The 26838-nt window shown below is 38.7% G+C and overlaps 1 protein-coding gene across 2 annotated transcripts in view; it reads left to right on the top strand.

Moving 5' to 3' along the window:
- KCNJ16 (potassium inwardly rectifying channel subfamily J member 16) overlaps positions 1 to 25526 on the top strand; it is a 46989-nt gene extending 21463 nt beyond the window's left edge. For both annotated transcript variants that reach the window (XM_058170847.1, XM_058170848.1), the window contains exon 2: positions 23795 to 25526. In XM_058170847.1, coding sequence (XP_058026830.1) covers positions 23876 to 25156 — 1281 coding nt within the window. In that variant the 5' untranslated portion in view covers positions 23795 to 23875 and the 3' untranslated portion in view covers positions 25157 to 25526. The remainder of the gene's footprint in view (positions 1 to 23794) is intronic.
- Positions 25527 to 26838: the final 1312 nt, after the last annotated feature.

Below are 26838 nucleotides of genomic sequence, written 5' to 3'. Positions count from 1 at the left end.
GCGATACTTTTTTTTTTTATTTGCATTTATATCCTGCCCTTACTCCAAAGACCCATGGCGGCTTACACTATGTCAAGCAATAGTCTTCATCCATTTGTATATTATATACAAAGTCAACTTATTGCCCCCAACAATCTGGGTCCTCATTTTACCTACCTTATAAAGGATGGAAGGCTGAGTCAACCTTGGGCCTGGTGGGGCTTGAACCTGCAGTAATTGCAAGCAACTGCTGTTAATAACAGACTGTCTTACCAGTCTGAGCTACAGAGGCCCCTTAATATTGAGGAATATTGTAGTTCTCCTGGAGAAAACCAATCAATCAGTCAAGCAAGCAATGTTGTAGCTCAGCAATCCTGAGTACCTCTAATAGATGTCATAGTAAATATAGCTTCTTTGTCCCTATTGTAGATGATTATTATGTAGAGATAATGTTAAAACATTATCTTGCAGTATAGGTAAGAGCGTTAAGAATTATTATTTTCTCTGGAAGGAAGAAATGGATGGATGGATGGATGGATGGATGGATAAGAGGAAGGAAGGGAGGGAGGGAGGGAGGGAGGAAGGGAGGGGGCAATGTTTGAAATCTATCTTGCTTTTTTAAAAAAAGGGTTACCCACAAAAGTTCAGTATATTACTTGTAAGTGTACATCATATTGACTGTAGACATAACACGACTGACATCACTCTCCATGGAAAATATGAGCACACCATACATGAACAAATAGAGAACAGAATGCGATATTTCAAGATGAAATCTTGAAAGCATTTGGCTTATGTGTTTGCAAATGAGGAATGACAATGGGTTCAGAATTTGGATACAGTTTCAACTTCACGGTGTTTCATGAAAAACATTTAATGGCATTTCAGACTATGATATAATTGTATATATTCCAAACTTGGGATTCTAATATGTGAATTAATGTACAAGGATTATTTTGCCATTGGAGATTAAAAGTTAGAACTTTGAATGAAATTTGTGTTTTAGTTATCACATGAGACTATTTTGTATGTTGTAGAATATAAATAACCTGGCTTGTCAAAATGGTATTGAAAAGAAATTTCCCTCCCTCCTTCCTTGACAATGGCCAAAATTGCCTAAAATTCTGTTTTCTCCATGCCATAGAAGGATTACTATCTCAAGTCAGTGAAGTATTTTGGTATTTTAAGTTTGAGGAATGTATTGCAGCATACACTTTCATAAATTAATCAGGTGAAATGACCTGAGATCATGACAGTATTTCTTGCAATGAGTCTACAAAATGCTATAAAACCTCCTTGTACTTTCTTGTAAATTTCGTTCCACTTCATTTGTGTACACTTCTCCCCGATCCCCAGCAGTGAGATGACTAAAATGTTGCAAGGTCATTTACTTAGAACTTACTTTCAAGGAAACACGGGTGATAAGGTTAGGTACCTGAATCTGACTGGTGGGTCAGATTGACTTGCCCATGTGCTTCAGGCAGCCAGATGTCAAAGACCTGACGGAGTAGAAATTTTATTCTCTGATGCCTTTGATTTCTCCTGTATATTTCTTTCTGTACTTTTCTCCTCCTCTCAGTTCTTATGGTAATAAATACTTCTCAGAGTGTTGGTGAGAAGGTGATAGAACAAATTGCATTATGTTTCATTACTTTGACATTTATTGTTGTGTGCCACTTGGTAGTCTATAGCTCTATTAATACATAAGCACCATCTTGCTGAGTTTGCCCCAGGTCATTTCTATCCAGGTTTGTGTTTGTTGTATCAGCACAGAAGGAAGATATAGTGTTTTTTTTAAAAAACCTTTTGTATTAAACTAAACTTGAAAAAAAGTTTATTTTATAACTGAACCTTTAAGCCACCCAATATTATTATTTAATTAAGTTTAATTTGCTAAAGCGATAGTCCTGTTATTAACATGGCAACCCTATGCCTGTTTGCTCAAGAGGAAGTCCACCAATGTTTGACTGGCTTTATTCACCACTTCACATAGCAGAATCAAAAGATATAGCCCATAGAAAGGACTCGTGGTATTTTTCTGAATAAGGAAACATATTACTAGTCCTCAACTTACAGCAACAGTTGAGATCAAAATTTCTGTTGCTAAGCAAGGCAGCTGTCAAGTGGATTTTGCCCCATTTTACAAACTTTTTTTGGCCACAGTTGTTACACGAATCACTGAAGTTTAGTGAATAATGTGGTCATGAAGTGTATCTGATAACCCAGTCCCCCAATTGACTTTGCTTGTCAGAAGCCGGCTGGAAAGGCTACAAATAGTGATCACATTACCCCAGGATAATGCAACTGTCATGAGTACATGTCAGTTGCCAAACGTCCAAATTCTGATTGCATGACCTTGGGAATGTTGCAATGGGCGTAAGAGTGAAAACTGGTTATAGGTCATGTTTTCCAGTGCCGTTGTAACAAGGGTGAAATCCAGCACATTCTGAAAGGTTCTGGAGAACCGGTAGGAGAAATTTTGAGCGGTTTGCAGAACCGGTAGTGGAAGTTTTGAGTAGTTCAGAGAACTGGCAAATACCACCTCTGGCTGGCCCAGAGTGGGATAGAAATGGAGATTTTGTAATATCCTTCCAGGAGTGGGGAGGGAATGGGGATTTTGCAGTATCCTTCCCCTGCCATGCCTACCAAGCTACGCCCACAGAACCGCTAGCAAAAAAAATTTGGATTTCACCACTGCGTTGTAACTTCAAGGGGTCACTAAACAAATAGTTGTTAAGTTGAGGAATACCTGTAATACAGTTTAGTGAAAGGGTTTCCTCTTAAAGTTCAGCTGAAAGAATGAAAAGAAAACAAAGTAATATATGCATCAACTCCTATTGGTGAATACGTTTAGAAACCTTAAAGCAGCATTTGATGGAGACTCAGATAGGTAACCTCAGTTCAAGGCAAGTTGTTGAGGCTTCCCTCACTCTGAAAGCCGCTCTTTAAAATGTATCCTTCATCCCTGGCTGTAAAAAAACCAAAAAAACTTAGTTCTGGGTCTTGGGAGAATGTGTTGCGTGCACAGTGTTAAAAGTACTAAAGCAAAACACTGGGCTCATTGTGCAACCTTTGGGTGAACAGTAGCAAGACATCCAGGAAGAGAAGTCAGGGGAACAACACTGAAAGGATAGAAGGCTGTAAATAATTAGAATACTGATTGGACTGCTTTACATTTCTGCCAAGATATTTCAGGAACTGGTATGAAAAAGATGACCCAGCTAGAGGGTGCACAAGAGGAAGAAGGCCAGTCAGGTAACAGGCACGCTTTTGTCTCGCTCACCAGGAAAATAGGATGCAATTCATAACACTTTAAAGCAGAACCGCAAACCCACACTTGCCACTTAATGTGGTTCATGATCATGGAAAAGCAATCTGGAAAGGTATCATTGACCTATTTAAAACGAATTGTTCAGTAAATATAGCAGTTATTTAGCATGAATGGACTATGTAATAGGAATATGTACTTTATATGACTACAATTACAGCTTTGTTTGCTAAATCGGCTTTCTTTCAGCCAGCCCTTCCCCTCAGCCCCCAGACAAAATTGCTGTGTCTGAGACCTTGACCTCCTGCCATTTTTTTCCCTCTGATTATTTAGCCCAGAGATTCCCTTCTTTCATTTGCCTACAGGCAATTGCTATTAAAAGCGAGATCTTTTTCCCTTGAGGCATCACGCTAAAGTTATTATTTTTTTTGTTTCTCACTCTGCCAAGATGGAAGGTGCTTGCAAGTTTCTAGGCTGCTTTGGATGCAGCCAGATAACACAGAGAATGATTTTGCTTTGAAAGAAAGCCTGCATAAATCCCTTATTCAGAAAAATCACATTTTTCTTCGTTCTTAACCTTGCGGTGTGACTTTTAAAATCTAGAGCATCATTTAAAAAAAAATAATCTTTGCATATTGTGGTCGATGGCGTGACATCTGGGACACCACAGCCCAGTTTCTAATGATGGTTTAAAGCAGTGGTCACCAACTGGTGGTCCGCAGAAAAATTATTTCCATTTTTTATATTGCAGGGGTCCTCAAACTAACGCCCCTGGGACAGAAACGTGCAATGAATGTTTGTGTTGCTGTAGAGAGTCTCCCCCTTTGGGGTCTTCTTGTATGGGTTAGAAGTGGGTAGAAATTCCGACTTGGGGTCTACTTCAGCCTCCTGGTGTGGGACTTTGAGCGAAGGCTGGAGAGAAGCACCGCTGGTAGCAAAGAGCCGGAGAACCTTGTTCCAGTGGGACTGCATCATGGCCCGGAACTGGCTAATCATCTCAGCATGCTGAGCCTCCAGGCGCCGGTACCTGGCCTTGCACTCCTGCAAATCTTCCCTCCGCTTAGAAAATCTATGCTCCTAGTCCTCAGTGAGGTGCTTCTGCTGAGCCTCCTTCTCGGTCAGATCCAATTTGAACTGAGCTGTTTTGCCAACTCTTTCTCATGGTGGTTGCTTAGCTCCAATAACTGCTTCCTATTGGGGGCCTAAGGAGCCTGGGCAAGGAGGTGAGGAGTGACTGGGAGGGGAGGGACAAGTAGAGGCTGGCGATGTGCCCCTTGACATGAGTGACATTGAATTGGCCACTCCCACCCAGTTACATGACCACCTAGCCACGCCCAACTAGCTGGTCATTAAACAGATCATATTAGTGGTCCATGGGATTTAAAATTATGAATTTAGTTTCCCTGAGGTCCAAAAGGTTAGTGACTCCTGGTTTAAAGGTTCCCCTCATACATATGTGCTAGTCGTTCCCGACTCTAGGGGCCAGTGCTCATCTCCATTTCAAAACCAAAGGGCCAGTGCTGTTCGAAGACATCTCCGTGGTCATGTGGCCGGCATGACTAAACGCCAAAGGTGCACAGAACGCTGTTACCTTCCCACCAAAGGTTGTCCCTATTTTTCTACTTGCATTTTTAATGTGCTTTTGAACTGCTAGGTTGGCAGAAGCTGGGACAAATAACGGGAACTCACCCCGTTACATGGCACTAGGGATTCAAACCGCTGAACTGGCGACCTTTCGATTGACAAGTTCAGCATCTTAGCCACTGAGCCACCGTGTCCAATGATGGTTTGAGGAGGCCCAAATGTCTATGCAGGGATTGGTAAACTCTGGGGCAGTAGCAAATAGCTCAGGGTCAATTTTACACACAAGCACACACAAGGCCATCTGAGATGAGGGACTGTTCTACAAAACATCTCCTCTAGCAAGGCTGAGTGCCAAAGAATTGATGCTTTCAAATTGTGTTGTTGGAAGGAGATTCTTGAGAATCCCTTGGAATGCAAAGAGATCAAATCAGTCAATTCTGAAATATTTTGGCGACCAAATGAGAAGAGAGGACTTATTGGAAAACTTATTGGAAAAAGGAAAAGGGGATGGCAGAGGATGAGATGGTTAGATAGTGTCATCCACAGAATGAATTTGAAGAAAGTCTGGGAGACAGTGGAGGATGGGGTAAGAGGTTAGCGTGCTATGAGCCACAGGGTTGGGAAGAACCAGACACGAATTAGTGACTCAATAACAAAAATCTTTTATTAGATTATTACACTCTAAACAGGAATTCTTCTTTTCTACATCAAAATGATGCTTCATTTGTTGGGTTGTCCAAAGATAGTCCTTTATTAGAGCATTAAACCCAGGATTAATTGCTCCTGGGGAGGAAAGCTATGGCAAATCTAGACAGCATACTAAAAAGCAGAGACTACACCCTGCCAACAAAAGTGTGTATAGTCAAGGCTTTGGTTTTCCCAGTTGCAATGTATGGCTGTGAAAGTTGTACCATAAGAAAGGCTGAGTGCCAAAGAATTGAGGCCTTTGAACTCTGGTGCTGGAGAAGACTCCTGCGAGTCCCTTGGATTGCAAGGTGAACAAACAAGTCAGTCCTGGAGGAGATCAACCCTTCTGCTCTTTAGAAGGCCAGATCCTGAAGATAAAACTCAAATACTTTGGCCACCTAATGAGAAGGAAGAGCCTAATGCTGGAAAAGATTGAGGGCAAAAGAAGAAGGGGACGGCAGAGAACGAGGTGGCTGGATGGAGTCACTGAAGCAGTTGGCGTGAGCTTAAATGGACTCCAGAGGATGGTAGAGGACAGGAAGGCCTGGAGGAACGTTGTCCATGGGGTCGTGATGGGTCGGACACAACTTCGCAACTAACCACAACAATCCCAGGATAGAAAGTGACCTAGTCTCGCTATGGTGGGGTTGCTTATAGGGATCTCTGTGGAAATAAAAATATATATAATCATACCAAGGCTCTTTCAAAACATCAAACTCTGCTGTCTGAGGCAGTTGCTTCACTCTGCTTAATGAAGGGGCTGGCTCTTTGTGAATCTTATAGAGATAATAAGTCCATTTCTGAACCTTTCTCCCTCTCTTTGTAATGAGCCCTCTTGGGCAGCCCAGCTGTGTCTTAAATGAAAAAAAAACAACACTTTGTGGTGCTGCCATGCGACAACTCTATTTGTACTCATACCTAGAGGATATCCCTGTGACGGATGTCCTTGGAAGAATATTTCCAGCTGGAAAAAGGGATGATAAGATTAGAATGCCATATATATTACCCAAATGAAGACGATTCTTCCTGTTTTTCATTGACACCTTTATTCTTGTCCAATGTCATCGAAAGCAAACATTTTAGAAGGGGCAATTTCTCTTCCCCAAGTCTATTTCCTCTGCTTCAGCTCAGCCCCGAGCCAGTCCCAATCTCTCTCTCTTATGGTGGAAAAATAAATTTTGAACTCAAGGACGCTTTTAATTAGAAGCAGGGGAACTGCCGAGACTCTCCATTGAGAGTCACATGAAGAATGGGAGCCTCACAGAAAATACACACAGATTATTTTAATTGTCTGCCTCCGAAAAGGCTGGCATGCTGTATATTTTTAGCGCACCGCATTTCTATATCCTTTTCAAACACTTGCAAGTCACATCCTCTTCTCCAACTGATGCTTGAAGTGTTGCCCAAACACACAATTACAAAGTCAATTAAAACTCAATCCCTCTTTTATTATTTCCCTCCCCCCAAAAAAGAAAAAGCATACATAGGTTTTAAAAGTAATTCTAAAATACAAACAAAAATTAAAACAGACCCAATTGACCAGAACATGAGAACCAAATTTAGGGGGAGGGAGGGGGCAGGAAAACAATCCATTAAAAAAAAAAAACCCTGTTAAAAGGATTGAGCAAAGCCACAACAGCGATTTAGAATTTAGCTGAAGTTCAGCATGCAACTCTCCTATTATGTTTTTTTTTTCTTCCCTTTTTGGAAATATCCAAAATACTTAATGCGGAAGCACAGACCTGAATGTCTGCCAGAGGTATTGTGATGTGCCAGTTTGTCCTAAATGCTCAATGAGCTGTGGGAGCCAAGGTTGCTTAGCACCCCATAGAATTGAGATTGCAAGGAAGAAAGACTAGTTGTACTGTAGCTTTTGGAGATTGGGTGCATACGTAAATAAGGAAATTAAGAAGGACACAAGTTGGTTCCACTTCAGTGAACCTCGGGGGTCGTAGTGGCAGCAGCTTGTGCTCATGGTGCATCTCCCACCTTGGCCAACCTAACTGGTGAGTGAACTAGGGACCTATATGATAATAGATGTGTTGGGAAAAAAAACCTGGGCTTCGTTGTGGTGGGATAAATAAATGTTATATTCTTTTTTCAACTTTGCAAAGAGAGAGCAAGCAAATTACGGGAAGATGGTCCAGCACCACTACATAGTAAACTAATGAAGAGGATTAAAAAAAAAAGGAGAGTAGGATGCTCTACTATAAAACAGCTAAGGCCATCCTGTTTAGATTGAAAACTATGGCGAGATCCTAGTTTCATTGACCAAATAACAGAGAAGAATCCATGGGGTAGAAATTTTGTGTCATGTCCAAAGAGTGAAGCTTTCCACTTGCACCTGATAAAGAACAGCATATTAAACTTTAGCATACTTTAGTAAATTAAACACCCTTGAGCTTTCTATGGGGCACGTTGTTCCTCAGTAGTCCAAGAGGTGATACTTGCCCAGAAATCAAATCAAACTGGTCTTTATTGGGCTCATTTACCAGAATAAATCTGCAATGAAAGAAATAGTCCCAAATAGAATCTTGGCTGTTTACCTTTGTTGCTATTTTTTTGACCTTAGGGTTTCTGGAAGAGGTAACGGCATTGGTAATAAACACCGAGAAACTTGTGTAATCAGAATCTCATTAGTGATGTTCTCTGAGCTTACTTTAATGAAATTGTATCTCGAGAAACACAGATCACGGAATACTTGGAACCGAAAAACTGGGGAAGAAAGCAAACAATCAGCCAGCAAAGAAAAAAGAAAAAAAGATAACATTAGCTTAAACGTTGCTGCGGGAACAGGGAACTGTAACAGAAAAAGTGATGAGTTTGTTACTGAGAAAGTATAAATGTGCAGTAGCAGTAAGGGGATCAAATCTTGGACCTACAGAGAATAAAATTTAGAGAATCTGCTCTTCTCCTGTTTTGCGAAACACCTTCATTATGGGGTGTTTCACAAAACAGGAGAAGAGCAGATTGGATATATTCCCACGTTTTTCTCCCTCTTTCAACGTTACACTCTGGATTTCCTATCATTCTGTAAGCCGGCTTATTCATTGGCGACTTCCATTGGTTCCATCTCCACTTAATCCACCAAAACTCTTACTAGGTATCATGGTCTCTCTTGTACAGTTGTCTCTTTCTCCCCCACAACAGCTCCTTGATCTGCCTGCCTGAACTTGTCCTATGATCTGACCCATGATGAAATAATGATCTTGCTCTGGATGTTTGCTGGAAGACTTTTCAATGTCCTACCTCAATATCTTTTTTAGATGAATTCTTTAGCTTTCAGACTCTTGATATAAAGAGTTTCAAGAAATACCGAATAGCTTATATTACCAGATCCTCATGAGTACTGTTCTCTGAGGCCCCTTAATGCTATCTTACTATTTCAGGAAACAGATATTGATTCAGAGCCCAGCAATAGTATTTTCAATTAATGTCTGGGCAAACGTGCTTATTCTTTCCTCCCTTCTACTATGGTTTTCTGCAGATTCAAATGCCTACAGATAAACAAGCATATTGCCCCAAGGCCATAACCGCAACCAACTTGAATTCTAGACAACTAGAAGAAAGAAATGTTTATATGGGAGCCCTGAGAGGAAGTAATTGAAGCTGGAGTTTCCAAAACACGCAACTGGTGACTATTGACATTTTAGTAATAAGATGTGGAAAATAGGATTCATATTAATTCCAGCCCTAGATTCCACTAGCTTACGCATATCCGAGAAATTCTGTGAACGTTAACCTGAACCAAATACCTAAATTACATGCTCATGCAAAAGAGGGAAAAAAGAAAACAAAACTTAAACGGTTACATAAATTTTAATGAAGAGTTTTCTAGGATCAAGAAAAACCTGGGTGAAATATGTGACACTAATACTTTCCAGAGACCATTCTGGATTTTTTTTCTCTCGTTAGAGTAGCTATCAACCAGAAATTATATACTAAGTGCATAATTTAGGGCAGTGGTGGCAAACCTATGGCGTGTGTGCCAGAGGTGGCATGCAGAGCCCTCTCGGTGGGATGTGCACCGTCGCCCCAGCTCTGTTTTGGGTCTCTGCCACGCATGTGTGTGCGCCTCCCATCGGCCAGCTGGTCTTTGAGTCTCTGCTGTGCATACGCATGGCATGGACATGCATGCACAGGGGGCACACGTGTGCAGGGCACATGCACACATGTGCCCATGCCTTGCAGTTTGGGCAGGGCACAGGGCGCATATGCACATGCGCCCACGCCTTGCAGTTTGGCCACGTGTGCACACTTTGGGCACTCAATGCCTAAAAAGTTTACCATCGCTAAGTTAGGGAAACATTATGTTTGAATATATGAGACATTGACACAGAAAGAGTTTAGGCAGATTCTTCTAGTATCACCTGTTCAGGTTTTTCTCTCTCTTTGATTCAACAGACCAGCAGATACTTTTGGTATCTTGAAGGTAAAGAGTTCAAAATTTAGTTTTCTAACATTTCTACAAAAAAATGTATTCATATTTTATGCCTTTTCCCTAATATCTTTATTTTCAATACTTTTCTCCACTTTTCTCTCTTCTTGCCTTTTAATTTGCAATTTTAATGTAGTCATTCTATTTTTTTTTCATAATCAGAAAGCAGCAACAAAAACTTAGAGAAACATGAAAATAGATAATTGCGTATCAACATGTGCTTTAGTATAGGAAATGCAAATTAAGCTAGAGTGTGTTAAACTGTCTGCTCATTTATTTGGTTTTAAGTCAATATTTTAATATTATTTAGTAAAGAAGATGGAAAAAAAACCTCTTGTTTACGAATAGGCAAATCTGTCAATTTGGGAAGTTTCCTATATTTGGATTTCTAAAAACCTCATATTATTTTTTTCCCTTTTCCAAAGAAATGTTATTCTTCTTGTTAATTCTGCTCTAAAACAAGGTGAACGTATTTTTCAGCTTTCTCAATCAATAGATACAGCTTTTCCCAACATGAAATACTATATTATTGTGTAATGAGTCTGATAAGAAAAAAGAAGTGGCAACTGTAATCGGAACATCAAGAATGTTGTTGATGATAAGGATACAACCTGCAAGGGAGATTAGTTTACAGCAGGTACTCTGGAAGAAAGAATCGGCATACACATTTCACACAATATGTAGCTCACCTATCAATATTGTGATCAATGCATAGCCAGAGAATTGCAAAGATACATTAATTTCTAAATACAGAAATTTATCCCTTAATTTCTTTTTCTCTGTAAAGGACCCAGGAAGAAAGAGTAGAGTGGAGGAGGAAAAATATTAAAATATTATGTTTAATAATGATTTCTGAGTTTTTTGAAGAAGAATCTTAATGATGACATACTGTTTAGACCAGGGGTGCCAAACTTGATTTCACTGAGGACTGCATCACGGTTGTGTTTGTCCTCAGGGGGGGTGGGATGGGGACGCATGGCCAGCTCAACATCACTGGTGTCGGGGGCCGCCTGTGCTAGCCCAAGTGCTTTGCCAGTGAAAACAGGCTCCCGAGCTCCGTTTTTGGCTGTGACTGCCTCCTGCATCCCTCTTGGCAGCAAAAATGGAGCTCTGGAGGGCTATGGGCAGAGGCACCGTGGGTCGGTCTTTCACTGTTTCCAAGACGGCCCTGCGGGCCAGGTCTAAGCACCCCGTGGGCCAGATCCAGCCCCGGGGCCTTGAATTTGAAACCCCTGGTTTAGATTAAAGGCATCCAATAGTTCTAATAATGCAAATGGTTTTTCAAACTGAACCTGACTTCCAATCCTAACCAGGTTGTAGGTTCACTTACTTCATTAGGCTCTACTACTGAAAATATATTTTGTAGATAGCTTTGTAGGCCTTAAATATCTTCTTCCTCCTTTCTTCTCTCCAGGCTTTGTAGGCCTTAAATATCTTCTTCCTCCTTTCTTCTCTCCATATTATTAACTATCTATGAAAAAATATAAAAAACAGATGATACAAATGGAAGAATCAGCTACGGGTAGTGAAATACTGGTGGATAAAAAACAATCTGAAATATAACATATTCCAATGCATCATTAGAAGCTTCTGATATTATAAGATCATATCAATTTTTTTTATGTTCTTTTTCTTATCAACAGCCTGGAAGATGGCTGGCTGATTCAATTGAGGTGGCGCTTATAATTAACTGATCATAGGCAGTTACAGGTAAATCTCTGACTCCCTCTTCAGAAGAATGAATAATTAAATTATGCCTCCCACAGAATAACTTTGCATGCAAAAAATAAGATTTAATTTTAAGTGGAAACCATTCTCAGATTATTATTTATCGAATTGTGTCGCATCCAAAACTGAATTTTAGAGTTCCTCTCTTAGTTTAAAGTACACGTATAATATTACTTTACCATATATTTTTTTTAACTATTTACAATTTTTCTAACAATTTGAACTGGGTTAGCCAAGCAATTTTTTTGCTTAAAGTTCAACCCGCTGTGTTCCAAATGCAGTACTTCAATGGGAAGCAGGAGTCAGTAAACTTGAATCTAATCTCTGGATAAATATATTTACCTACTAGTGAAAACTATATCACAACCCTACTGGATTGACCCATCTCATACTGGCAGACAACTACAAATCTTCTTGAGAAATAGCAGTCTAAAGAAATGGAACGTCCATGGTTTTCCAGTGATGGAAAACCATGGACGTTTTCTATTCTAACCATAGTCAGATCAAAATACATCAATACCGAGGGAGAAGTTCTTAGACATAGAAAGTCAAACAGAAAATGCTGCTTTCTCTCCTTATATAATTGGAAATAACCAAAGTTTAGTGCTGAAATCATCCTCATGTTTTTTTTATCATATCACAGATCCCCCATCCAGGAGAGCTTCATCCAGCGGTGAAATGCTATCAGTTCGCACCGGTTTGGGCAAACCGGTAGTGATAAAAACTACTGGTTTGAGTGAACCGGAAGTAAAAAAAAAGCTACGGGTTCACCCAAACCGATATTTCCGGCAATCAGTTGTGCCACATGATTTAAAATCACTAGAAAGCAACAAATCCTGCGTTTGGCGTGCACTTTGCATGCACGCGCAGCATGCATTTGGCACGCACTGCACATGCGTACACAGTGTGTGTTTGGCACACACTGCGCGTGCACAGGCAGTGAACCGCTGGAAAACTGGGGAGGATTTTACTACTGGTTTCATCTGTAGCTGTCCTGGGACGGAAAAGCAGAAAAACCCCATATGAAACCCTATACTGCCCGTGTGATATGAGTGCCATAGAAAACATGTTCTTTGGTATTGCCAGTTCTTTCACAACTAGTAGATTACCCTTTTTTTAATAATAATAATAATAATAATCAAGGTAATTTTATTTATCTAAAATGGCAAAAAAATGCTACCTGTTCAGGACTGAGGTCTTTTCTAATAAAATGCATATAGAATCCTTGCAGCCATTAACATATAATAAATCTCCACTTTTACTGTTAAATACAATCAGATAACACAGTGTTCATACCTTATCTAATTCAGTAAGTCCAATCAGGTGAAAGCAATGACCCTACAGTGGCCTTGAATCTGTTCTCTGAAGGACATCTTCTGTCAAATCTCCATGGCCAAATGCTACTTTCTGCTCCTGGTGTTCCTGCTATAGGATCTGGTTTAGGTTAGATGGATTAAATGTCATTGCAAGATGTTCCACCATGGATGACAACTCCATTGCATGATATTCAAGACTTTTAGAGCAGCCTTTTGTGCAGAGATGTTTATTCCTGTCTCCCAATTTTTTAATAATTTCATATTGGCGTAGCAAGGCATTGAGGCTGTGATCCAAGTGTCATTTTGCTCCTACCAAATATAAATGCCAACTATCAATGCTTCTAAAATGTCACTAGTGCACACTGATCTCTTTTTAAAGCAGGGAAAAATTAGACAAAGCTTTGCGATGAAGAGAGGAGAAAGAGGTTTTCTAATAAGACTTTTTCCGAGATCTCCTACTATTGGGATTATTATTTTATTATTTTATGTCATCAAAATATATCTTCGTTTCCTCCTCTCTATCTATCTTATATTGGAATTCCCCACTAAGGTGCTCTCATGGATGGAAAGAAAAATTTGTAAGGTAAACATTTGTGAGCACATGATGAGAGCCAGGGAAAAATTGTCAATATGACAGTATATATTTGTTCGTGTTCCCGTATCTTTAATGTATACTATAGTGATATTCATCTGGAAGAACACCTGGATATATAGATATTAAAATGGCACAAAATGAGAAAGGCTGTTTTAGATTTTCCTAAAATTTGTCAAATATTGTAAACTGATGGGATTCAGATGCCTGCCCAGATTTTCCAGGAAAAAGGACTTAGGATCAAAGCAGAAAACTCAGGGAAAATAGCTACTCGTGTTCTAATTGCAGTGAAAAGGGCACTTTTCTAATTATTAGGAAAGAGCCTGTATAATGTTACCATGGAATTCCATGATATAACCACAGATGGTACGTTATAGGCACTGGAAACAAAATATCACGAAGCTGAGAAAGATAATATGCTGAAAAAGTTGGACCTCTTTCCCTAGTTGAAAATTATGCCAAACTAGGAATATTTTCATTCATAAAAAAAGATAACAATAGGGTAAAACAGAAGCGTTTATATTTTGGCATCGTATATCCTGAATAAGCGGTCAGATTCCAACCCCCATTGCAGTGTTATAAATTTGGATTTTCCAGGAATACACAAAATCAAATTTGTATGCAGTCTACAAAGATGTTTGGAGCAAGGTTTGTTTTAAAAAAAGAAACAAGAGGGAAACAAAGGGGGGGGGGAGGGAGAAAGAGAGAAGGGTGTTGAAATATTTGGAGCCACCATGTTTTAAAGTGGTGACAATGCTTTAAGTAGAAGATTGTTTCCATTCATAGCCAGATGAAAGTCAGATGGTTCAAATGGTTATTATTTGATTGGTTAATTCATGGTTTCTCTGGTTGCAGCTTTCCATTTGTATGAGCATCAGTGTCCATAGGAAAAATTTCCAAAACTGAATGTAATGCTTTATTCCAAGACAATTAACAGCAGAAGGAAACAGTGGACTTCCAGGAAAGAAAATTAAGATTAAGCATGAAGAGAAACTTTGTTGGAAAAAAAAAGATTAGCCAGAGCAACATTAACAAGGGAAGTTGTGAAGATGGAACACATCTGCAAAAGAATCTTTAGATAAGGATGGAGACTGCATTCCTTTAAGGCTAATATTTTAAGGACATTTGCTAGTGACGAACCTTACAAATTCTATTTCCTTTCTTTAAGATCATCATACCCTCTTTTCCATTTTCTTTCTTCAGATAGCTTTTATGAAAGGTGGTTAAGAATTGCCTAAAGTTGAGATAATTAATTTGCAATGCATTTTCCTAACTCTATTATTTACGGCTGACTAAGGTGGACTTCTGCCCTTATCTTCATAGATTAGTTATATATTTGGTGATACAACTGTATGAAGAATCTCCTATGTACATTGTATGGGGAAATATACAACGTATATAGTATGTACATAATGAGTGGCTTTATGGAGCAAATATCATGAGCTCTCTTTTTAACTATAGTCATTAAACTGGGAATTAACTGAAAAACTTTATAGCATATTTCATTGCTCTGTTAAAATAGTTTACAGCAAAATCAAATTAAAAATAATTTACTAAATAATGCAAGGAGGAGAAAAAAAAAATCACAAGGAAATCCTTTAATTCTTAACCCCCCAATTTTTCCCAGATAAATGCTACTAAATATTCTCCCAATAAAAGAACTAAACACCAAAAATTGATACTATTTTAAGGCTGTCTTTGCACTAATTAAATGGGGTTTTCTGCCAATTGCTTCAAACATGAATGGGATGAGCTGGATCAAAAGTTTCAAAATTCTACATTTATTAGAAGAGGAAAGGGTGGCAGGGCATCTACTCTTAAAAGAATTAAACTAATCATATTGGTATCTAAATAAATCACCTGAAAAAAGAATTCCCCGTTAATGAAGGATCCCACAGAAAAATTCTACACCAGTTTCAAAGTACTCCTGGGGGTGTAGGGAATGGAAATGATAGCGGAGTACTCAAAGTGTAAAATCTCTTTGAATTTAGTTTCACAGATAATTATATTAATCAGAAAATTGCATGCAGGTAGTTATTTAGGGTTTTGGCAGTGGAAACATTTCCCCCCCTGTAAAAATAGCAATAGCAATAACACTTAGACTTGTATACCGCTTCACAGTGCTTTTACAGCCCTCTCTAAGTGGTTTTACAGAGTCAGCATATTGCCCCCAACAATCTGGGTCCTGATTTTACTGATCTCAGAAAGATGAAAGCAATAGTGAAATCTGTACTGTTTGGTACCAGTTAGCTGGCTGTGCATGCGTGCTGCGCACCAAGCGTGCTCTATGCACATGCAAACGCACCAAATGCACACTGAGTGCGTGCACAGTGTGCATCAAACACACACTGCGTGCATATGTGCATGCGCAGTATATGTCAAAAGGAGCCTTGGGAAGGTAAGTAGAACAGCAAGGGGAGATCAGCTGTGCCATGCGATTTAGCTTTGCTAGAAAGCAAGATTTCCTGCTTTCTAGCAAAGCTAAATCACGCGGCACAGCTGATCCCCCCCTGCTATTCTACTTACCTTCCTAAGCCTCCTTTTGGCGCATGCTGCACGCACCTGCGCATGCTGCACGCACCTGCATATGCAGCATGCAGCAAAAGGAGGCTTGGGACTGTAAGTAGAACAGCAGGGGGGGATCAGCTGTGCCGCGTGATTTAGCTTCGCTAAAACAGGATTTCCTGCTTTCTAGCTAAGCTAAACCACGTGGCACAACTGATCGTTGGAAATACCAGTTTGTAGGAACCGGTAACTTTTTTTAGTTCAACTGAACTGGTAGCTAACTACCAGTTTGACTGAACCAGTAGCTTTTTTTTTACTACTGGTTTGCCCAAACCGGTGGTTTTTATCACTACTGGTTTGCCTGAACCGGAGTGAACTGGTAGCATTTCACCCCTGGATGGAAGGCTGAGTCAACCTTGAGCCTTTAGGACTTGAACTGCCAAACTGCTGGCAATCAGCAGTCAGCAGAAGTAGCTTGCAGTATTGCACTCTAACCACTGTGCCACCACAGCTCAAAAATAAGAATAACACTCTTCATAGTCTGAAAATTATTGGGAAGAAGTGCTTCAGAACTTGTGCAAGCATAGCATTTCTGTTATTCATTAAAGCAACCTGTCTTTTTATGATTATTATATGTAAGCCTGAAAAATAGTTGTGGCTGCTTTAAGAGTCATATTAACTTTAAGAGTCATATTAACTGCAGTGAGTCAACTCCTAAGAGCAAGCAAAAACCTTTTTAAAGGTTTTTCAGAGCTTGTATGAGGTTCTTCGAAGAGTATAAGGCTCATCTTGAAGCTGATTGGACATGAGGTAATAGGACACTGCAGGCTATTTACAATCTATCCTGCATTCAACAAAACAAAACAAAACAAAACAGAGACAAGGGTTTACAATCTCTTTCAGAAGGCATTTTGAAGATAAGAACCTCTTGTCTTTATGCCAACAGCCATGCATTTTGAGAAAGATCACACCGAAGTGTCTCATCTGGTGCAATTACTTAAGTACAATTACCTAATTTGTGAGGTCTGAGAATATAGGACAGATGATTGTGACTGCCTAGCTTATTTTATGTTGTCTTGATCTCAGCCTGTCTTAACTTATATTAGCTGAGTAGATTCAGACAAGATTGACTATATTTTTACATCATTCATTGATATTCCCAGCCTTAAATAAAACTATGGAATGTCTACAACTACCCTGTTTTCCCCAAAATAAGACATTCCTGATAATAAACCCAAGCGTGCTTTTGAGTGCATGTGCTAAAATAAGCCTCCCCCAGAAAATAAGCCCTCCCCAAAAGTATTTAAACACAAAGCTGAAAATTGGGTAAGATGGCAAGATGAACCCCATCTTGCTCCATGTGCCCCAAAATAATAAAACCTTCCTGAAAATAAGGCCAAACGCTTATTTTGGAGTTCAAAAAAATATAAGACAGGGTCTTATTTTCGAGGAAACACTAGATTTAGACAGAGTCAATTCTTACATTTAGTTGAAAGGTCAAGAAACCACACATAGTCAACTATTGTCCAAATAGAAATACCCCTAGTTTGGGAGGTCAAACCTGTATCAGCTGCACATGTTCTTGGAGGAGACTTATTATCTCAGTCTAGGTTGTAGCCTCATTTTTGTGCACTGCCAGTCTTTTTCACCCTGATAGACAACCACTTGTTGAAGAGAAACAAAGGGGATATGGCTCTATTGATCCTTGTTTTTAAATCTCTCCGTAACTTTTAGTTCTATTGCCCATATATTCCTGGCCCACCTTTGTGAGTTTGAATTGGGGACACGGTGTTGCAGTGATTCTGCTTCCTGAGGTCAGCCTCAGAGATTAGCCCTGAATGATTGTGTTTTTGACCTTAGTGCTATGTTGTATGGCAGGGCTGTCAAACTCTAGGCCCATGGGCAGGATGCATCATGCATTGGCCACCCCAGTTTAACGAAGCGGAAAAAAGTCAGGATACGTCACATGACAGTTTGAGACCCTTGTTGTATGGAGATGTTAATATTGTTTCATATATTGCATAATATTGTATATATTGCATAAAAACAGGACATCACATGTATTACATTGACAGGAGCAGAGTTGGGCCTGAAGATAAAGCGCCATTACATAAGGAAATGGAGAGATAGGAAATATTTATTTTATTTATTTTTGTTTCCATCCAAAATACTGCTTAGTAGGTAGCTGTTCCTTGATCTAACTTTTGACTGATCAGAACCATCTACGTCTAATATGGTTGAAGTTCAATTTATGAGCAATCTTGAGAACCCTAGGTCTCAATTCATCTGACCCTTGAGTTTTTAAACTCATTTAGAGTAAATGGAAGCAGATGATAAGGGACTTCTTTAGATAAGATGTGTCATGAAAATACTCTGCTGTTCAGATATCAAATTATTTTTCCTCTCTCTTATTAGGGTACATGTTAAAGATATGGAAAGATGTTCTATATCTGTTACATGTGAGTTTATTGAGGAGAGAGATGTGAGTAGTACTTGAGTTACAAATGTCATGAAGGCTACCCTTCATGGTCATAGCTCATAGCTTATGATGGTCATAAATCCCCCCCCCCGTTAGAGTGCCCAAAATGTGGTCACGAGACCAACCAGCAGAACTTGTTCCATACTGGTTAATATTAAGCTTCTTGTGCCTTCCCCAAGCCTCTGAAGAAGAAAGTTGTCAGTAAGACAAGTCAGGAATTTCCCATTTAACAGAGTTTATCTCTCACAGATGGCAAAGTAATTAAAGTTCCCCATCAGTGATACATCATGTTCTTTGAAAGATCTTCAGTTTACTTTTGGAAAATATTATTCACATTTATTCCATGGTTGAACAAACAATAGTTTGCATTCCCTCCGCTACTAGTTTTTGTTATTGTGAGCCACCCAGTGTTCTAAGATGGGCAGCTATACAAAACTGAAACTAACTTGGATACTATCTACAGCATCACTAAGTTTGTTCCTTTGGATTTTTGAGCTGCTGTGGAGAGTTTTAGTGAAGAGTACCCCTTCTTTTCCCCTACTATTACTTCTGCTCCTTGTGAACAAAATGAATTCTTCAATTAATATTCTTTATTCACAGGAGTTACTCCACCAGGTTTCTCACATCTTATGAAAGAATATTTGCCTTTCTCTACTAAGAGTCCAAACTCAATATGTATTTGTCTCATAATCTGAGTATTATAGGATGGAGCACAAAGGCCACAAACTTTATAAGGCACATTTTTTTACTTTTTTAATGAGTAGCTAATAGGCCCCATTACTGCAACACCTTTTTTTTCTTTAGACAGTATAGAAAACCAGACCATCTGATATGACCCACATGCACTTACTTATACTAATAACAGCTCTGTAGAACAGGGGTCTCCAACTTTGGCAACTTTAAGACTTGCGGACCTCAACTCCCAGAGTTCCTCAATCAGCAAAACTGGCTGAGGAACTCTGGGAGTTGAAGTCCACAAGTCTTAAAGTTGCCAAGGTTGGAGACCCTTGCTGTAGAAAACAGGCTTTTTTCATTAAAGGCCAGTCTGTCTACCAGGAGTTGTTAATCTTAAAAAGGTATAAGATATTTATTATTATCGGTTTTCAAAAGCTGCTTTATGTATTTTTCTTACTTATAATTGTTAATCATTATTGTAGATATCATGGACTATTCAGGTTACCAAGGCACTGTACTTTAGTAGTGATCTTAAATTGAATTAAAGTGAGTTATATTATTCATGTTTATAATGATTAATACTGTATTATTTTTTATCCTACCAAGCGGTAAGCATATGACAAATAAAACTACTATTTTAATTGCCTATCATTGGTTGGTAGAGGTGAATCAGAGCAGGTATCTATGGTGTCCAGCAATCCATTTTTAGGAGTAGATACTAAAAGCTTCTCAACCAGATGAGGTAATTCCGCTAAATGCTTATTTGATGGAGCAGTATTAACAACAAAATATGCAGTTGCCTTTTTTCTCCTGATATAAGGAGATATCCAATTTATTGCTCTAGCTGTCACCTGGTAAACTTCATTATCTATATCATTTCTGAAAACCAAACTTTTCTTGACTGGAAAGTAATAGTGACAATAATTAAGCAACTGAACCAACAATACATCTCATCAGATTATCTCAGGGGTGTCAAACTCACGTCGTCATGGCGGCATCATGTGACGTATTGGAACATTTTTCTCCTTCGCTAAACCGGGCATGGGTGTGGCAGTGTGTGACGCATCCAGCCCGTGGGCTGGGAGTTTGACAGCCCTGGACTATCTCATAGGAGAAATATAGTCTCAACTGAATTGTCTTGCTTGGGATCCAGCCTTACCTAGAGTATTCTGCCATCCTTTAGATTCCATCAGTTTCTGGAAGCAGATGATAAGGGGCTTCTTTAGATAAGATGTGTCATGAAAATACTCTGCTGCTCAGATCTCAAATTATTTTTCCTCTCTCTCATTAGGGTACATGTTAAAGATACAGAAAGATGTTCTACATCTTTCACATGCTGAGTTCCTTGAGGAGAGAGATGTGAGTGGCCACTATAGTACTCAAGTAGTACTTGAGTTACAAACATCATGGAGGCTACCCATCATAGTCATAGCTCATGATGGTCATAAATGCCCCCCAGTTACAGAGTGCCCAAAATGTGATCACGAGACCAACCAGCAGGACTTTGAATCTGGGTTGTAAATGCAAGCCTCAGGTAGATCTACTGGAATTCTGAGCAATCATTAAGAGACTAGTCATAAATCGAGGACTACCTGTATATATATCAGCTCATCACAAAGTCCTGGAAGCCATGCTGAAGTCTGCGATTTGGATGGCTGAAATGATGAGCGGTTTCCAAGTCAAAGAACTTTATTCTTGGCACTGTATTTCATTGTCAACAACTTTGTAAGTGCTGCAGATAAGGTGATTTCTATCCACAATACGGGTGCTGAAAAACTGGCTAAAGGCAGCCCTCATTTGTAAGATATGGAATGGCTCTCTTGCCAGAAGCCAGAGTAGGCCTATCTCCTGAGAATACAACTCCTAGTTGTTTTCCTATGAATCCACACCTATGAGAAATGTTGCATTTTAGCCACTGAGAAGATTTTCAGTTATACAATACAAATCACATTCTTATTTATATGAGATAGCTCCTGGAAACGCAATGAATGAAAGTGGGAAGGGGTGCTTAAAGCCACAGCTACATCAAGTCTATGAATATTTCCAATACTTCATTCCAGAAGTATTTTTGGAACCACGAATGTTATGTTGCTGTTGTTTTAATGAAGGCCACATTCTGAGGATATGTCACCATATGTCACATTCGTTTTTGTCCCGGAAAAGAAAAGGAAAGTATGCTAGATTTTTAAGTGTTTTGGAAAAGTGTATTCGTACAGCTGACATTATTGTTCATATGGCTAAGGAATTCTTGATCTTTAACACATCCTGAATGAGATGGACTCCATGGGGCAGATATTTCACAATGAAAAGCAGCAGTGTGGGGGATTGTTTTACTAACCTTTTTAGTAACTCTAAATTTGTAATTTCTGCTTGTAAAAGTTATGTGTGCAAGAAGCATAATGCAGAGGGTGGTTGGGGTGGGGTGAGGTGAGGAGGAAAATATTATGAATGTATCGCTGAAGTAGGAAACTTTATGTCTAACAACTGTAACAACAACTGTTTTGAGTTCATGTTTCCATCATTCTCACCACATGAATTCTTAGGACAGATAGATAACTTTCTCTTGCTACTAAAAAATAAAATAAAGCAAAGGTAAAGTAGCACAGCAAATAGATGGTACTAAAAAGGTACAGGGCTGAAGTAACAGAACTGATTATACTACTTCAGACTACAAACTATATAACCAGGTAGCAAGCAACAAAATTCTCTACAAATATAAACTTAATGTTTAGTGGGAAAAAACATGGAAATGATGCACAAACATGTTCTCGACATTTTCTATCATATTTGTGAACAGAGAAATTGGATAAACTATATTAACTTAATTTGTTTTTGCTACATTATAGCAATCAGATTGCACTTAATATATTGGGGTGAAACACAATGGCTCACCCTCATCTTTTTAAGTATCAAGGATACCTTTTATTGTAATCTAGATGTTAAGACTTAAAATAAACCCAAGAATTCCGCATTTGAGTCTTCTGTTACCAAAGCCAGAGATCAAGTGAAACCATAAATTAATTTTGGGTGAACAGCCACATAAGAAAGTAGTCACACCGGTGTCTAAAATATGCATTGGTTTTAAAATTTAAACAATAGGTATTTTTGCTTTGTAGATATTTGGGGGAAATCCAATACTTTTATGAGAGATTTAGACATAGCTTTTCACTTGAGGTGCCAAAAACATGAAACACTGACAGAGGTAAAATACATCTCAGTAGGTGGCAGCACCTGTATGAACTTTCCTAGGTTCAGAAGGGAAGCTAGGTTGGACCTGTTTTATATCTATTTATTTTACAATATTTGCAAACCTCCTGACCAGTTAAGAATCTAGGAGATGAACAAGAAAACGTGGATAAAACGCCATCGAATAGTAAAAATCATGATGTCCATACAAATAAATGGTGGATACCTCTAAATAATTTGGTCTAATGGTACATTGAAATAATTGTTTTTTTCAATACTTTGCAAAAGGCAAGGAGATAGGGAAAGCCAGTTCCATCACCTAGAGGCTACAATGCAGGGGTGAAATGCTCCTGGTTCGGACCGGATTGCCTGATCCAGTAGCGATGGTGGCGGGTGGTTCAGAGAACCGGTAGCAAAAGTCCCTGCCCCCCTTTCCGTCCTCCCCCCCCGCCACATGCCCAGCTGAATCACGTGATCATCAGAGGGGGTTTTTTTTTCTTTCTGCATTCTTTTCTTCGGCCAAAAAGTGCTTTTAAAAGTAAAAAAAAAAAAGAAAGTCTCTGATGATCGTGCGGCTCAGCTGGGATTGTCAGAACCCTGTCAAAGCATTTTTTCTACAAGCTCTTCAGCTGAAGAGGCTGTAAAAAAAGCTTTTAAAGGGTTCTGGCAATCATGCAACCCACCTGGGATCATCAGAATCTTTTCAAAGCATTTTTTCTACATGCTCTTCAGCCAAAGAGGCTGTAAAAAAATGCTTTTAAAAGTAAAAAAAAAAAGTTGGCTCCGCCCACCCAGTCACATTAACCCACCACCACCAAGCCCACAGAACCGGTAGTAACAAATTTTACATTTCACCCTTGCTACAATGGAAAATGTTTGCTGTCTAGACCACTCTCCATATAATTCTCATTGGGAGGGATCTTTGGACATCAACATCTGAGATCTCTAGGAAATAGTAGAGCTGTCAACTAGACTGGGGAGTTGGAAACACATCCCAGAGAAGTCCATACAGTTGCCAGGGGAATGACCTGACTGTATCCACAGAATTGTTGTCAAGCACAGGTTGAAGGATACTTTGACCATGAGCACTGACTCAGCATCTCAGTCAGTTAACGTATCAGGTTAAAGATAAGATAAAATAAGACCGAGAAGGACAGAAGATAATAAATCACTATCACTGGAAAAGGGCGGTCCATTGAAAACTATATATTGAGTTAAGGATGCAACATAAAAACGATCTATTTATTGTTTCAATCTCCCATTTAAGTTAATAAGGATTCCACATATGGCTTCAAAATGTAACTGGGGCCCAATTGAAAATCTCAAGCCTTTGCTCTTTGTTTTTCTTTCCCCTCAGGTTATAAATGAAAAGAGAGGGACAGATCAACAGATGAATGAATGTGCCTCCTAAACTAATTTCACAATACCGACTTGAAGCATGGCGGAGCACACCGATAAACTTATCAGCATGGAAGCCAATAAACTCAAACATTCACAGAGTTACCAGGAAACTACATCAGTGGGGATTAAAAGAATGCAAAAGCGATTCCTTCAGAAAGATGGAAGTTGCAATGTTTACTTCAAACATATCTTTGGAGAGTGGGAGAGCTATGTGGCTGATATTTTCACCACATTGGTAGATATCAAATGGCGCCATATGTTTGTGATCTTTTCCTTATCTTACATCCTATCCTGGTTATTGTTTGGCTTAGTGTTTTGGCTCATTGCACTCCAGCATGGAGACTTATTGCCAGAAGAAGAAGTCACCCCCTGTGTGGAGAATGTCAATAGTTTCACAGGGGCCTTCTTATTTTCTCTGGAAACCCAAACCACCATAGGCTATGGATCTCGCTGTGTGACCGATGAGTGTTCTGCAGCAATCCTGACAGTTGTCTTACAATCTGTCTTAGGCTGCATCATTGACACATTCATTATTGGAGCTGCCTTAGCAAAAATGGCCACTGCCCGAAAGCGAGCTCAGACCATCCGCTTTAGCTACTATGCAACAGTAGGCTTACGGGATGGTAAACTCTGTCTGATGTGGCGGATAGGTGATTTTCGACCTAATCATATGGTAGAAGGAACCGTAAGAGCTCAGCTCTTGAGGTATGTAGAAGATAGGGTAGGCAGGATGATATTGGAATACAAGGACTTAAAACTGCTAAATGATCAGATCATTCTTGCCACTCCAGTGACCATTGTCCATGAAATTAACCAGGATAGTCCACTGTACGATTTTGACAGGAAAACTCTGGCTAAGGAAAATTTTGAGATCCTGGTTACGTTTGTTTACACTGGAGATTCAACAGGAACATCACATCAGTCAAGGAGTTCCTACGTGCCTAGAGAAATCCTCTGGGGACACAAATTCAATGATGTTCTGCAACTGAAGAAAAAATACTACAAAGTCAACTTCCTGCAATTTGAAGAAACCACTGAGGTTTACGCTCCTTATTGTAGCGCCAAGCATTTGGATAAAAAGGAACAAGAATACACAAGTTGTGATAAAACAACAAATTTAGAATCAGAAATATCCTCCTCTTCCTCCTCCTCTTCTTCCTGCTCCTCAGGAATCAGAATCAGATCATTTAGTGCTGATGCTTTAATTATTCATTCTGAGGTTTCTGGAGAATCAGTCAAAATTTCCAGTCCAATGGAGCTTCCATACGACAGAGCTCTGGCGACATTAAGCAGAATTTCAATGGAATCCCAGATTTAGCATTCAGTGACTTTTGCAGAACTGTACAACTAATTTTAACAGCTATCAAGCACACAAAGTTCACTTAAATTCTAGTGGTTGGCTCCACAAATGAAAGAAGATATTTACTGACAAAATGTTGATTGTGCTCTCACATTCCTTTTAATATATAACTAGCTGTTAACAGCTATCTTTTTCACAAATTATTAAATTTTGCATAGTGGCACTGAAAGTTATTTATTGAAAATTCAAACTTGTTATTCCTGAATTCGCAAAGAGGTAATTATTATTTGAAATATTAATCACATTAGTCTACAATTTAGACATATTTTGGAATTGATCCAGGTTTATATAATTTTTGGAGATTGACAAGATAGCTTCGAAATTGGTTATTGGCATCTTGCAGCACAATTAATTTTTGTTTATTTGTAAATTGTTACACTTTTCTTCAATGTATGTATTTTTTTTCTTGTTTAAAATTACAAATTTAAAAAATGACTTTTTTGAAAATGAAAATACTAAGGTCACATAAATGAGGAGAAAATACTGATTTCACAGAAAAATGAAAACAAGTAACTAATTTTGCCAAAAGCACCTTATTTATTGCACTTTACATTAATAACGTAACAGTTACTAATCTTATGTGGTGATATAAGGTCAAATATATTCAAGCCTACATTTGTAGTATTTTCAAACAGCAGTTTTTAAATCATTTAATATTACTGTGCAGAAAATGTTAAAAGTTATTTCTTCCTGTCTGAGGAAAACAGAATTTTATAATGTATAGTAATGCTAAGCCTGATTTTTAAAATTAATATATAAACATTTTCTCCTTAGTAGTTGAGAGCATCTATTATTTTACTTTTCATTTTTAAGTACTTAACTAGATCAGGACATTTTGTTTTCTTTTTCTATTTTGCAATCTCAACAAGTGATCTGTAAACCAGATAAACCAGTTCTTTTAAATATAGGTTGATTGCTCTTAATTCCCATTATTAAACTTGCTCTTGAAAACCTGGCTTCTGACAAGCCCTCATTGGTTAACTAGTCTGCTGAGGAGATAAAACATACTTATTTAGCTACAACTGTGTATTTTCCAATCTGTAGGTCACCAATTTTTCTGGGCAAACATCAGATGTAGTATTGGAGGCACACGAGAATAACTGTTTATGAGTATCCTTCCCTTAAAAGTAAAACTGTGGGTGGAAAACTGAAAATGTGGACCACTGATACCCTTTGCAGGCATTATGGATTTTATTTTCTTTTAACTGAAAATAATAGCTATTGTGAAATGAGGAAAAAAAAATCAGCACTAATTTATTCTTAGAAGATTAGTTTCACTGAACATATTGACAGAATAGAGCTTTTGAATAAAATACACGTTTTAATGGGTTGGTTGTACTTATTTTATTACTTCTTAGTTACAGAGAAACCCCCACCCCCCGAAACATTCTAAATCTATTATAGGCCAGCATGATCTCAAGGGTTGTATAAAAATGACACTTGTGGGATATACAGTAATTGGTTCATGTTTTACCTTTATCTGATATAAAAGAAAGAAAATACGGTATGTACACAATGCCTAAAAATTACTTGGGAATAGTATTATCTATAATTAATAGAAAAATCTAAATTAAGTGGTGTCTTTAGTGTCCTTAAAGAAAAAACTTCATGCTTCTTTAATGCAAGAAAATATGCAAACC

This window comes from Ahaetulla prasina, chromosome 2 (assembly GCF_028640845.1).
Source record: "Ahaetulla prasina isolate Xishuangbanna chromosome 2, ASM2864084v1, whole genome shotgun sequence".
Classification (NCBI taxonomy): domain Eukaryota; kingdom Metazoa; phylum Chordata; class Lepidosauria; order Squamata; family Colubridae; genus Ahaetulla; species Ahaetulla prasina.
The sequence above is the reverse complement of the archived record's forward strand: the minus strand, read 5'-3'. Positions and strand labels throughout refer to the sequence as shown.